General features: G+C 34.7%; 1 protein-coding gene across 5 annotated transcripts in view; it reads left to right on the forward strand.

Moving 5' to 3' along the window:
* The window catches only part of LRCH1 (leucine rich repeats and calponin homology domain containing 1), a 132,401-nt gene that overhangs the window by 105,114 nt on the left and 11,676 nt on the right, over positions 1 to 15,611 (forward strand). For 4 of the 5 annotated variants that reach the window (XR_012833305.1, XR_012833302.1, XR_012833303.1 and 1 more), the window contains 4 exons: positions 750 to 859; positions 4,889 to 5,026; positions 6,868 to 6,945; positions 14,693 to 14,950. Coding sequence is in view for 1 of the 5 variants with exons in the window: in XM_075741831.1 (XP_075597946.1) it covers positions 750 to 859; positions 4,889 to 5,026; positions 6,868 to 6,945 (326 nt within the window). In the remaining 4 variants the exon portion in view is untranslated. The remainder of the gene's footprint in view (positions 1 to 749; positions 860 to 4,888; positions 5,027 to 6,867; positions 6,946 to 14,692; positions 14,951 to 15,611) is intronic. The other variant, XM_075741831.1, reaches the window with a different exon arrangement.

A 15,611-nucleotide genomic window follows, 5' to 3' on the forward strand; every position in this document is an offset into this window, starting at 1 on the left:
GGCAAACAGGTGACAGTTGCATTTTGAGCGTACATCTTGTCCTTCCGGACCATTCAAAAGAGTCATTGATCACAAAAAAAGGAAGTGGAGAGGTGCATATATGCAGAGATTTCATGTAGTTATTTCAAGGAACTATCTGTGGACAAAGTGATACAGTTGACAGAACTATGATTGGTGGGAGTACTGCAAAGAGTTTATGCAATGCTACATTTGCAATATGACTTTTTAATGTAGGCAGGCTTACTGAATGGCTAAGTCTGCCTACATTAGTCTTTAGTGGGTGGGTGAGGTTTTTCTTTTTTTTAATACAACCTTATCTAGTAAGCAGTTTGTCCTGTTTAGGAAGATGCTTGTCACGGCTTGTTACACAGTTCAGCATCTTGTAGGAAAGGGTTCTGCTTAAAAGATTAAGAAGTGTTTCCTGCCATGTTAGATACAAAGTTTTGTACAGATCAGAATCTCTAAGGGACAGTGCTGGTGCTTAATCATCTGACAAAACTTGCCTGTTGAGATTAGGATATGGTTGAAAAATTATCCACTCCATTGACAGTGCATGATGCTGTTCAGAGCAATATCCAGAAATATCCATTTATGATTGTAATCCAAGATCAGATTTTTCTGTCCTCCTGAGGACAGAATTTTTTAACAGTTTTTGCTGGAGGCAGTGCCAAAAGATTTTGCTTAATTTAGAAATTAATAAATCAAGGTGTTCATTTTTAAACTAAAATCTGTCTCTCTTAAAATCATAGTGTTCTTAAGGCCACAAAGAAATTTGGAATCGATAGACCCACAATTTACAATTCGAAGGAAAATGGAGCAGATGAGAGAAGAGAGAGAGCTTGTGGAACAGCTACGTGAGGTATGTGGTGGTAGAATTAATATGTGCTAATAGAATGTATTTTTTATTTTTTCTTTGGGAAAGTTGTCTTAGTAGGAGAATACTAAAAAGGTTAAATGAGGCAATATTACTTCTGCAAATCACATTGATGAGACTATTCCTGAAGTGCTTTATCACGGTCAGATGTCTGTACTTCAGGAAAGGTTTTATAAAAATGGGAAATAATCATGGGAAGTACCTGTATGACATAGAGTTAAACAGCATGCCTTCCACTAGTGGAATTAAGAATTTATTTAATTTCATCAGAAAGGATGAAGTGATCGCTTAAGAGGTAGAGAGGATTAGAAACTATTTCCTAACAGCTGGAGAAGTCTTCAGTCTAGTCAGTAAAAGGTGCAATGAAATCCATTAGATAAAGCTGAAGTTTGAAACCTTTTTATTTAAAGCAGATAACTAATGCTTGAAACAACTTTCTTAGAAATTAAATGAATATTTAATCACTTGAAGATCTGAATATACAAGATGTTTTCCTGATATATTGTCTTGAATATAGAAGCTAGAGCCTGATGCAAAAATTAGTGTTACACAGCTAATACCTAGATAGTGCTGCTTCTGTGACACCTATTTGTGTCAAAAAGCAAAAAAGATGACAGCCTTTGCCGCAGGAATGTTGAGAGCCTGAACCTGTCAAGGTTTCCAGTCATGTCATGTTACCAACAGAAGAGATGATATCGTTGCACTCCTAAATGCAGTACAAAACCTGAAAGTGTGGTAGTTGACTTTGATATCACAACCAAATACAAGATTATGTGTTCTTATGTCATTAGCTTCATGGAACTACTAATTCAAAAATTATTCATTTATTTTAAATAACATGTTTTGTATTATTTAATTTTAAAGCAAGAGAGTTAACTTTTTTCTCCTTACCAAATAGTGTTTAAAAGGCGGCTTGGTTAATGTAGAACTATGAGGACTTTTAGATCTTCATTCTCTTACCTCAGACCCTCACCTGCTTTAAGTCTGGATTAATCTTACTTTGCCTTGCAGAATTTTTGAACAGAACAGATCTTGTTGGAGATTCAGCGTAGTTGATTGAATGTAGTATATTACCAGTTCTACACTTGCATGGTGCCAGAAGGACAAGATGCAGGAACTTATTAGTAGTGGAGAAGAAAATGGAAGTAGCAGTAATAAACTGCAGTAGGATGTAGTTCTTCTGAGCATAGTGCAGTCAGCAGCGTCAGTGTGACTTTTTGCGTTTCTTTTTAAGAGTTACCACAAGCATGTAGCAAGTCCCCAAGTAATTGTTCCTAAAAATAATGTCCTCAAGGTTCCTGCCTTGTGCATTAGTTCAGCTAATCCTCACAGTGAAAAGTAGAACAGGGTTATTCACCATATCAGGCATGATCATTGAGACTTACTAAGGATCTCTCTACACTGTATTAGTATTAGGTATTACAAGTAATACTGGTTTAATGTGTTAATGACCTTCAGCTCCATGCACTATCCTTCTTTGCCCTCACCCTGAAGCATTGTGTTCTGAAATGAAAGTTCTGTTGTCTCTTGTGAGAAGTTTGGTTACAAGTCAAGGAGTGATGACAGAAGCTAGAAGATTGGCCCTCTTTGAAAGCACATAGTGAGATTTTTCAAATTAATAAAGTTTACTCTGGTATGCTAGGTCCTTTAGTGAAAAAGCAACCTCCAGACCATCTCATTAGGTACTGTACAAGAAAATAGCTCAGAACATGTAAGTCATTAAATTCTTACTTATTGAATAAACATATCTGTTAATAGATTTTGCTTTTGAATTGTTTCATGGTGTGTTGGAATTTAGTGACACTCCACAGAACCTGCAGTCTTAACCAAGTTGGGCACTGAACAATAAGGAACAACTGTTAGAATAGTCAGGTTCCTTATTTAGAAATCTAAATGCAGAGTTACCTTTAGCCATTTCACCTGAGCCATATATTGTAAGAACATTGGTGTTTCTTCCATACATTCCACCCTTTTCTTTAGAATGGTGTGTTTTTACAGAAGTTGTTCAATTTCATAAAACTTTTCTGTCAGAGGCATACTTACTTTTCCTCCATTTGAGCTATTTGATTTTGGCGACATCCATGGTCACTTCAGACAGTTGTCATTTCAAGAGTGATTCACCACTTATTCTTGAGCAATAGAGAAAATATGGGGGTTTTTTGTCACTCAAAGGGTAAGCTTTCGATGTTTTTGACGTACTAAGTGGAGCAAATTGTTTGCTGCTGTAGTATGGGTGATTTTGAAAGAGAGTAGTTCTTCAATCGTGATGAAATTGAAAGAGAATTGATCCACTTCATTAAGTCTTCAGTTTTAATTAAATCTAGTCTCAAACCATGAACTGGCATTGAAATAGTGTTGTAGGTGCACTGTACTCATTTTAAAAAAAAGCATCCTGATCTATACTTGAGTTGTCTCCCAACAGGCAAATCAGTTTTTTAAGAGAAGGAATTTTTAATTCATTAACTTATATAACCTGTTTGTAACATATTTGGAAAAAAAAGTCTCAAAATGTATTCTTAATGTATAACTTTCTGTACATATCTCATATACCAAAAAAGTTTTCAAATGTATGAATTAATCCAAGGTGAAAGCAAAACATGTTAGTCCATGTGATGCACTCCCTTGTTTAGCACTTGTGAGACCATAGATGCAAGTACTTGAGTAGTGTGTCTAGTAAAATAAAAACTGGGAAAATATAATAAAACCCCAGAGTGAGTTCAGTGGAGGCTACTTTGTGGTGAGGGCACCCAAACAAAGGATGTATGAGGAAGAAACTAAAAGCTGAATTTCTTTCACTTGGAGAAAAGAATACTGAGAATATCATATGACTGTCCTCAGCTGCCTGAAGGGTAGTAATAGAGATGATAAAGCCAGGCTTTTCAAAGATGCACAGTGAGAATGAGGAGCAGTAGCACAAATTGCAGAGAAAGAAGTTTCAAGTAACTATAAGGAGAAAATTCTTTGCAATAAGGGTGGTGAAACACTGAACAAAGTTGCCTGGAGATGTTGTGGAATCTCCTTCCTTGCAGATATCCAGAACTTAACTAACCAAGGCGCTGATCTAATTTCGAATTTGTTAGAGCAGGTGACCTTCAGAAATCCCTTCCAACCTACATTCTCCTTTGATTCTAAAGAGAATAATCTATTTTCATCTAAAACACTCAGCATAGATTGAAGTAATGTATTAATAGAGAATAATAACATTAATGAGGTTCAGCTAAGAATAAGAAATATCTATTTTAAGATAAAGGAATCTCTGAGAGTTAATCTAAGAGTTATCTCTAAGTGTAGCGTTCAAATGTTTTTCAAGATTGGAGCACAATTTAGGAAACTTGTCATATGTAACAAGCTTATTTTAGGGTTTGTTGAGGTTTTTTTCTAGAAAATTCTCAAATATTTTCAAAGTATTTTATTTTCCAATATCAAATTATTTTCCATGAGACTTCAGTTTTACTTAACAAGTATCCAAAAATTCTCATTTAAATTTGAATGTTTTGCTTTGCCTTACCTGTCTTTCTGATCACTCTAATGCTTCCTAAGTAATTTTTAAGCTACTAGAGAAAGATTGCCTTTTACTCTCTGCTCGTACAGTGATTAACACAATGCAGTTCTGATTTAAAGTGCTGCTGATAAAAAAATTTGAGATGCATAAGTAGAAGACTTGAGGGAATGGTGAAAGGAAGGAGCCACATGTAGTGCAGTCACATGGTTAATTGCATGTATATGTGTGTTTATATGTATATATAAAAATAAATGCATATTATGACAGCAGCATTTGAAGTATTGAGGTCTTTTAAAGAAGTTTACGCAATTCAGTGGCAAACATAAGGTAGCGGGGATTGGTTTTTAGTTTTTAAAGAATTGTTTATATAAAGGTAGTGTGTTTCTTGGTGAACCAAAAACTCCAAAAGTGGCTATCTGTCTACAGCAAGGGAGAAGATGAGAATATATATTCCCTTTTTTTCCCCTTCATCCATTTCTGTATTAAAGTGTGTATGTGTTCTCCGTTTGCAGAACATTGAAACAAGACTAAAGATTTGTTTGCCTGAAGACTTGGGGTCTGCTCTGATGGATGGTGTAGTTCTCTGCCATTTAGTAAATCACGTTCGTCCTCGGTCTGTAGGAAGTATTCATGTACCTTCACCAGCAGTAGTAAGTTGAATGTTTCTGGTTACATTGGGGTGGCGGGGAGGAATGTTTAAAAAAATTACTGTTTTATTGCCAAATTATACTCGGTTACATCAAACAGGTTGCTGTTCAATGAATGTTCTTTACTGTTAGGGGCAATGTTTACATTATTACAAATTCAAATGTTCACAAATGTTTCTATATTTTATAGTGTTTATAGTGTATTTGTGTGTGTGTATATACACATGCACATCTATAAGTGAATAAAATTATCCTGCCTCTTTGATGTAGCAACAGATTTTTTTCATACTGGCCTTTTTTTTTTCAGTACACTATAAAATTCTATGATTACAAGATTTTATTATAGGAAACTCTTTTAAATAGAAAAGTAGCCCCTTGCTTATTGATTGAAGAAATATGAGGTTATCTTCAGCAATGTCTGGCTCAGCAGATGTCATGTAACTAAAGCACTTACAGCACTTATTAGCATCTTCTTCGTATTGGGTTAAGTGTAGAAATTATTCCTTTTACCTGCAGACGGAATGGAATAGAAACATGTGCTGTCATGGTTTAATATTGGCTTGCCAAACCTAACGACCTGAAGTTTTCAGGACATAAAATCTATGTAAGCTCTGTGTGTGCATTTCTTGAGACTTAATTTTCTTAGTATTTTATTTATTTATTGATGTCCTTTTTTTTGGTCAGATGTTTGTTTCAGATTTCTGATACCAGTCTGGTTCTGAAGAGGTTTTGTATGTTTTTAGACTATCTGCCTTTTTTTTTTTAATATATATAAGTATTGGTAAATATTTGCCATGTACAGCCTGATACTTGATTCTGAGAATAGCATGTGGATTTCAGAGCCAATCTATAAGAACTTCCAAGAAGACAGATGTTAAGAGAAAGTCATTTTCTCAGGTGCTCTGGTGGAGTTTCTTCTGCTGTTGCTTAGGTTTAAATTACTTCTGTCTCTGATAAAAATTTGAAATTGCCAAAATATGCAAACTCAAATTTCTGGGACAAAAACTTAAATTTTGTTGCAGAGTTTTTTTAAAGATAAAAATCTTGTGGTGTTTTCTATAACAAAAAGCAAATATTTTAAATCCATTTTTATTTTGTTTCAACTTTATATTGATGATCTTCTCTTGGTTGAAACAGCCTTCAAATTACTTTAGCCTAGAAAATAGTTCTTTAAAGTCCCTGCTACTATAATGAATTCTTGGTTTAAGTGGATATTTGGGAATTAACGTTATTTCACATATTGCTTTGAAAAAGTAAAACAGTGAGTTTTTGGGAGTTTTTTTGTAACGTGATATTTCTGTAACTATTTGGTGAATAGTCCAGAGTGAGACAAATTATGGAAGTGTTTCAAATTCTACAGTAATAGGAAATTTCTTCTGCAGAGACATTAGAATTGTGTATAATCACTATACATTTGTGAGTACATAAAATATTTAAAAAGTAAGAGCCTGTTAATTACAGTTAAGTCTGTTCCCGTGATGTATGTTGAAATCCTTCATCAGTTTACTTGCTGTCCAAAAAAACCAATGTCATCTATCACAAATTATTGTGAGAGGCAGGTTTTAGAACCTCACAAGCTGGAGGTGAACAAGTAGAGATCTATATGTGCTGGTGACTTTAATAACTAAGTAAAAGCGCATGGCATCCACAACTTACTCAGATTGTATTTGTAGGCATGATGTTTTTAGAGTGGTAGAAAAAAGTTGAGCAGAGTTTTATGCATTGTTTTCAGGAGAAATATGGATATGGTGCATTGGTACAAGAATAATGCAATACATGAATTTATTGACTGAATCAATGTTAGTGATGACTTTTGCCAGAAACTGTTTTTCTTGTTTTTACAGCCTAAACTTAGTATGGCTAAATGCAGGAGAAATGTGGAAAACTTTCTGGATGCCTGTAGAAAACTGGGGATACCAGAGGTAATTTAATTAAGTCTGTCATTTCTAGATGATCAAAAATGCAGAACACATGGATTACTTTAAAGCTGAAGGATACCTTTATGAACTACTGTTTTTCAGCCATAAAAACATAAAATTAAAAAAATTGATTTAAATAATGTGATTTAATACTACTTTAGTGCATTTAAGTGGCTCATGTCGTAGCACTTAAGAATTGCAACTTTTGTCTTAAATTATTAATTCAGTATTAAACCCAGTATCTCCTTATCTTTGCCATGGAAAATAAATAAGGAATATGATAATCAGGTAATATGTAATTAAGCAAAAGTTTGCTCTTTTTTTTGTTATACAATATAACAGCATTTTTACCTAGTGCTTTTTAAAATATGGACTTCGTTCTTTTTAATGATTGATTTTCCTTTTTTTACAATATTAAGTACTCTATAGTTTGCATTGTAGAAGTGACTAACAACACTTTTGTACTGAAACACTTCTGCAGAGAAGTGAAGAAAACTGTTGTGTGTTAAGTATGGAATGTACGTATGAGTGCGTGTTCTAGAATGTAGATACGTGTTTCAGTTGGAACTGAGGTTGGAAATAAGGAAATTGCAGTGCTTGGTGTTCTCTGTTTTTCATTTAAGAATGGCAGCATTCATTATGTAATTTGTTCTCATATTGATAAGGAAAAATATCTTTATAACAAATGTAATGAATTCGGGAGTTTCATTGGGAATATTTCAAACACTCCTTTGTGATCTAGAAGCACCTATTAAGAGACAGTTGATTTCAAATGCATGACCCTTGAAAGCAGGTAAAAGTGTTATACAAGGTCTTTTTAATGTGAAAACATGAAAATTGCGTGATGTATTTTCCCTGTGTTGTTGCCTACATGTAACAATATAATTAAGACTGAGTTCTTTTTAGTATGTGTTTTAAGAATGCTGAAACAAAAGGATATTTTGTGTGTATCTCCCCCACCACCCACTTGGGAAGCAGATGGTAATGCAAAAAATTCACACTGGGAAAGAATTGCAGTTTGAATTCTTTACATTTTATCTATATTTTAGCACTTGATTTGGAGGACAGCAAAAGTAACAGCTCATTTTTAGGAATTTTGAGAGGGAGATTTTTGTCTTACAATTCCAATGAGAACGGTTCATTGTAAATGTAATTTGAGAATTTAATGTTATGGGCTGGGCCTCTAAGTTGTAATGGTTGATTTAGTTCTTGTAATTATGTAATCTATTCTGTTAGAATGATTTCATATTAAAGTTAAATTTCACTTCAGAGAAGATCAAAATCTCAGTGCTGTGGGCTTGTAGACATGGAGTGTTTCTTAAGCTGTCCCAAAACTCACTGTCTTCTGATGCATCATAAATTATTCAGGAATTAGAATACAAGTCAGGTTTTTCTGGATATAGCAAGACCTGTTTTCATTGTTGTCAAGAGATCTTTCAGAAATGAAAACAAAACAGAAAAATTTACAAAGATCCTTGCAGTGCCATATTGCAGATGAGTAAGCTAAGCTTTTACTCTTGAGGTTTTTTTATTTTCGATTTCTATAAGTAATCTTTCTGGAAAAAATGGATAGACATGTCTATGGATAGACATTTTTATATATTTTTTATCCCTCCTCCTTAATGCTTCCATTGAAACTATCGTAGAATTTTTTAGGATTTTTTTGTATTTTATTAAAATACATTTGTTGTAGAGTTGCACAGAGCATTAAGCACAAGACCTGATCTTACCAATCTGATTTATAAACTAACCATCCTTATCAATCTAAATAAGCATTAACTTCTCTTGGGGGGAAAAATTCATTCACTTAAACATTAAATGAACGACTTAGAATTGTAAATTTACGATAGATTTTCAGTACTCTGAGGATATTCTTTTTTATTAGCTGTCAGTAATTTGCAAAGGGGTATGTTTGCTATATATTGTGGAAGTTCATCGTGTTGTGGAACTGGGTGGTAGATGATAGAACTTTACTGCATGTGGGAGGGACGTATATTAGGAATACAAAGTTGTATGACAGCAAGTATGGCAGTTAACTGTCAAAGTTTTTGAAGAACTACAGATGGTGTGTTTAATGCTGCCTTGGGTTGGCGAGTTGTACGTTGCCTGACTACCTCTGGACAAACCAGTAAAAGGAATGCAGTGAATTATTTCCTTTTTTTAAAAACAAGCGTCTTATGGGAAAGTGATAGTTGCCACTTATGAGTCCTAGGCTTTTCTGTGATACTTACATCCGTGTTTAGATCCTGAGAATTAATTTGAAATTCTGCTGCATGGGTTTTTTAAGGATTGAAAATTCTCATAGTTCCTGTTGGTTTGGTTTCAGTTATTTATGGAATGGGATAGAGTACATGCTATTTCCTGAGCTCCACAGGTTTAGAATAATACCCTGTTAAATCATGTAAAATGAAAACAAGAAATTAGCTAAGTAATTACTGTGTTGTGCAGATGTGCAGGGTCTCTTACTTCTGTGGCTTTCAGCATTCAACTCTTGGGTCAAAATTGCTTTCCCCAGCATCATCCTGGGAAACTTAATCTAAGGGTAGAAGAATGCAGTTGGTGTCCATATCCAAATGTGTCATAATAAGCATCAGGAGTTGGTGTCATGACCAAAGAATCGCAAATAAAAAATTCAGGACCACAAGCATCTCTTTATAATGACCTGGTATGTAGATGATTCTGGAATTGTGTGCCAGCGGGCATCAGAAAGCCATTACGTGCCAGATGAGGGTTTCAGTACAATGGGTGCCATGTTGAAATCACTTTCTGTTAACGGCCATATGATCCTCCTGATCATATGCAGAAGGGGGATGTGTTGGATCATAAGTAAATGGGATATTTTAAGCATATGGTTCTGACCCTTAAATAAGAAACTAAATAGCAAGGCTTTTACTGCACTGGCAGGCTATCAAAAGTGTGATCATTGTCAGACAAGCAACTTGTGTCCAGTTTTGCCACTAATTTTTCCTGTAGAGCCTTTTTTTCATTCCAGGGTATCAGAGATCTTTGTAAATGATAATTTTTTGAGACAAAATTTTTGTTTTATGTGAGAAAAAGATGGTGGCAGGTAAGCATCTGAAAGCCTGAAGATTCAGAACACGTCTTTGCTGGGCCCCTCAGGAGGTAAAGGTACACTCTTTGTCACTTAGAGAAGTACAAAAAAAGACTGTATTTTACACTGTTAACTAAAAACTGTCAACTTGACTAATTTCCTCATTCACCAGAGTAGATTGTTAGTGTCATATGAAGCCACTACCGACACCACCTATGGTGTTGGTCCACCTATATCGCACCCACCCTTTCACACTTTCTGGGTTTAAAAAATAAAGCTTTTTTATTTATTTATTTGTGTTTAAATGTAGCTTCCAAAGTGTCAAATGTACCAGTTCTAATGCAGTTTTACTCTTCTTAGTGCCATCTCATCCCAGAGGTATTAACAATTATCAGGAGAGTCTGATTTATTATCAGATGAGCATCTATGTAAAGCTATGGAAGTATTTTGGTTTCAACTGTTCTTTCATAAAACCAGTAAAAATGTATGTAAATGAAGACAAAAATATTCATATACATTTCTTCAACTTGTCAGTTACCACATTAGAATCAGTATTTATACTAGTAGCAAAGAAACAGACTTTCCCATTTTAATCTGCAAATAAGTAACTTTAAAACTTTAGTTTTCATTCTTTGTAGTTGTTATTCTTGGTAATCCATATTACAGAGCATTTTTTTCGTACGCACTTTCAGTAATGTTAACAAATATTCCCATCAAAAGAAAAAAAAAATATTTTTGGTGGGCTGAATGATACTTTATCATAAGTGAGATTTAGATCAAAACAAAGCTGTAAATGCAATGTGTTATTTGAAAGGCGAAAGTTACAAGTTTTGGTCTGCATTTCTTCTGGTTCACAAGTGTGAACAAATATGGCATATCAGAAGTAGGACCTTCTAAGCATTTTGTCAAAAAAGGAAATTCAACAAAGTATTTTCAATGTTTGTGAGCCACAATGCAGAAGTTTTCTTTGTAAAAAGACACAAATCAATTTTTATGATCTGCAACTTACACTAATGTAATATCTTAACAGTTTAGACACCTGAGCATCTTTTGGCCCTTTATGGGGTCTCTTCAGGTCAGAGAAATTAGGTAGAGTTATTTTTAAAAAAGAGGAGAGAAAGACTTTCCCCACATACACAGATACACCTTGTTGATCTTCATATAGCTTGAAAAAAAGATAGACTTAAGTTATCATGATTAATACTAGAATGGTAATTTCTGTTGATAAAAGGTAGAAATCTTACACAGCCGGTTGTTACAGCAGGTTTATCGAGCTTCTCTGTTCCAGCATGTCAGTAGCGTAGCAGCAAGGTTTAGCGGGACAAGTTATTTTTCAGATGGGAATGAGAGACTTCTGCCATGTCTCTCGAATATTCAGTGAGCTACTTGGTGTACACATACTGAACACACAGGAGTAAGGGTAAGGCCTGGGGTTTTTGATCTCGTTTCATCATATGAAGAGTCACATTACAAAATGCTTAGCTGTGCCTCTTCCTGTGATTTTTCGAGTCCTGCAAATGGGAGCTATTACTGTATCTCACCTCCTGTTCTGAAAACTAAGTCCACTATGTTGCAGCATCAGCCAGAATTATTCTAAAAATCAGTATGATTTGTGTTAGTGTAGGAATTGCTAATTAAGTAAAACAAACAGAAAAAACCAGGAGACTTGTGTGTGCTAAACCTGGCAGAACAAAGTAAACAAAGAAACATCCAAGCAGGGAGTGTCAAGTGCTTTATCTTGTATCCAGCTATTAGTTGCTCAGCTGGTAATCATCTTTCTCAGTTTAATGCAAGGTATATTTTCATTGCCACTCACACTTGTTTTCTGATCAATTCACCTAATCAGTTACTTCTCCATAGTTTCATCATGAGACATCCATGAAGTTGCAGTAAGTTTTATCAGGTATGACTCCTTTCTCTGCCCTTTCATGCTGGGCTCAATAATGCGCACTATGTGGCCTACAGTATGGTGTTAAGTGGTTCTGTATGCTGTCAATTAGAGTACCAAAAGCGTAATTTTGAGGTTCCTTTCATTTGCGTTTTTAGCATAGTGCATCTGCACTGTAGACTTCATTCTTGAATGCACTTCTACAAACTTACTTTTTTTACCAAAGTCAAAATTTGAAGGAGGTTGGTTTTGAAATGCTGTTTTCACAGTCACTGCAGGAGCATGTAGAATGAGGGTGGTTTGTGCACACAAACAGCTGGTTATGCTTTTCTTATTCCACTTCTGTCTTACTGTGTTTATTCTGCGTGCATGATTTTGGCAGCTGTATGATTTAATCATGTAGCTTCATGGACATAAGTCAGTCCATAAATATAATGATTAAGTATGTGTATCTTTTTAATTCTTACTAGTAATAATTTCAGTCTCCTAAATAAGAAGGGCAGTGCTTGCGATGAGTGAGTGGCTGGTTGGTTGTCTTTTGAGACTTTAGGTGGAAGGTCATATACTTTTTCACTATTTCATGATGTCATGTTTTAGTTTGGTATTTTCATTTCACACCTTCTGTAAAATTCTGGTAACCTAAGTGGAAATACATTCAACCATTACTGAAAAGTTGTATGTTTTTTTATTTAGAGTTACTTTACAGAAGTTTAAAATACACACAATATAAACGTTTTACTTAATAAGGTGTGAATGTAACACCGAATTATCCATTGTCACAGAACACGCAAAAATAAGCAAGAATGATCAGACATTTCTCAGTCTTCCCCAGGTTTCACTGAATTTCAATAAAGCACAGCATGGCGGTTCCCATAGGAAGTTTTTTCTGCATGTGTTGGCTGGTTTTGTATGCTTTGGCTTGTCCTATATATTGCTTGGTGTGTTAATCTCTGGTTAGCAAGCTCTTCAGTTGCTGTAAAAATTCAGCCTATTACCAGCTCTCATTCTCTAACTCTGAAATTGCTTCTTTTTGTCCATTTGACTGCAGTAGGGACTGTTGGGGTGGGGGTTTTTTGGACAAAATTTTTTAAAAAAGGTTCTTGTTTTAAAGTTCTATCAAATGTTTTGTATAAATTAAGGTTAATGTATCTTAGCTATTTATTTTTGAGATATATTTGCAACAAGTAGGAATTGAGTCTTGCATGCTATTTTATAATTAATCCAGCATTTGCTGGGTTTATTGGGGTCTTTGGTAAAAGTGCAATATATTACGCAGTTGTTGTCGTGAGTAGTTTGCCCTAAAATTAGTTTCTCTGGTAAGCAGCTTGTGGGTGTAGATGTTCTTGAATGTAGTACTAGTCCTATCCCATTTTTAAAAAAGACCAGCATGTTTTGCTCTGTCTCTTGAGTTTTCATCCTTTAGAAAAAGCAAAATACAATTGCATTGAAGTTTATTATCACACTAGAAGTTTGAGTTGAAAAAATTCTGAAAAATTACTGTAAAAATCGCAGTGTTGTTGCTAGGCAGGGTGGTTTTTCCCCCTCTGTGTATCTGCTGGCCTAAGTAACAAAATTGAAATTTTTACAGCTTTCAACTCCTGTTATAGCTAGAACCAGGCATGGTAAGCAAAAAGGAAAAGAAAAAAAAGTGTCACTTTTTTATTTGCATATGAATGACAGTTCTGACTTCCAGTTTCACTAGTCACTTTTGAGGATAGAAAGGCCTTTTAAATATTTTAAAGTTTAATTTATAGCCAACCAGACCTTGAAACTTTGCACTAACAGAAAACAGACATTTGAACTTCCATATCTTTGTTTATTGGGTGTGCTGTCAGTTCATTAAGTGAAACTGAAGAGCTTCTAAAGAAACATAATGTTCCTCTGAAACAGGGCATCTCTTTCCTAGTTCATATAATTTTATTCCCTAAATATTCACCATCTTTGTTGATAGTAAGGCCTCATTTGCAATGTAAAATGGTATATATCTCAGATTGTGTTTTGAAAGTACTAGTTGTTGCTTGGTTTGATTTGAATGTTAAATATTGTGCGTGCATATTGATATTATTATTACATAGTACACTTCATTTTGTATAGCTAGTCTAAAGCATATTGCTACATGAAGTCAGTGATACTTTCAAAAAAAAGTATGGGAATCTAACCTGCTAATAATTTTTAAAATGCTACATACGGAATTTAGTGTCAAATTCTTCAGTTTAGAAACTGTTAAAATTAAGAATAGTTAGTGCTACATTGACTTTTTCAGTTTCCATCCCAGGGTATCATTTAAGAAGATATCTGAACACCGAGTTTTAGATTATTTATTATGTTAGAGTATTTTGTATACTTCTAACGATTTCTTTAAGTACCTTTTCTTGAGACTTCGTATTGCTGCTGCTTGTGCTTTTAACAGCTTTCTAACCCACTGTTTGCTATGGTATAAGTTAGAGTTTGCAACTGGTTCCATTTAAGCATTTGAATAAGGCCCAGATGGACAAAGGTGTGCAGCTTTCATTGGAATAAGTGGACCACGTGCACCTCCTCACCCTTGTGAATCTGGGCATAACTTTGGAAGAATTTGAAGGCCTGAGCTCTTCTATCTTAATATTCTGATATTACACGATAGCTTCAGTATTTAGAGGAAATAAAAGAAGGCTGGGGTGTGTAGTGACTAAGGTAATACTAGGAAGAAACTATTCGTACATGTTTATGCTAGAATATTGTGATAATTTATTTATCAATATCTTTCTATTTTTGTATTTTTAATTTTATGCACTGTTTTTTTCTGTTCTAATGGCTGCCCTTCGGGATAGGCTGACCTCTGCTCTCCGTATGACATCCTGCAGTCGGATATTCGTCACATTCGAAAGACTGTTGACACTCTGCTCGCCCTCGGGGAGAAAACCCCACAATCAACTTCTACCTTTCGCTCCTGGGATCTAATAGGCTTTTGTCTTTTCCACATACTTTTTATAGTCTTGATGTATATAACTTATCACTGGAATGTGCTAACAGCATAACCTGTTCGCATGTGCACACAAACTTTCTGCTTTGTCTCTGACAAATTACAGGTACTTAATTTCCTTCCTTTGTCTTACAAACTTCTCCCTTTCCCTCGCTTCCTTTCCTTGTAATATCTTTAATAATCTCTTAAAATAGTGGAGAGAGGGAGTAGCATCTTGAAGGCACGTCCCATCTCTTCTCCCCCCCCCTCCAGCTCTAGTTAAAGAACTTATGTACCTCTTTGTTTATAGTTTGGTTTTTTTTATGTTGCCTAGACTACACACTAAATGTGTTAAAGCAGAGAAGCTGCTCTTATCCCACTTTTGGGTGTAGGCTAAATGTGTATCACAAGCTAAAAAGAACTGAGCGTCTTATTTTTTGTGAAAATCCAAGGATGCTGCAGATATTGAAGCAACTGAGGTGGCACTTCAACAGATGATAGTATTTTCTGAGTTGGTGCCAATTATCTTAACATACATTGTGTTAAGAGCACTTAGAAAACTATCTTTCAAATTACCATTATTTTTTTAATAATTTAGATTAACAAGAGTACTGTAACTTTAAAGATTGTTGGTCATCTCTACCATTCCAATTAAATTCCATACTGGAGTAGTTATGTTTTCCTACTTATATTTTGTTTTCCTCCTGATTCCATAGAATAATCTTTTTCTTCTGTCGCACAAAGCAGCGTTGAACTGCTTTTAAACACTTGCTATGTTACACCCCGAA

This window comes from Balearica regulorum, chromosome 1, assembly GCF_011004875.1.
Source record: "Balearica regulorum gibbericeps isolate bBalReg1 chromosome 1, bBalReg1.pri, whole genome shotgun sequence".
NCBI classification, from domain to species: domain Eukaryota; kingdom Metazoa; phylum Chordata; class Aves; order Gruiformes; family Gruidae; genus Balearica; species Balearica regulorum.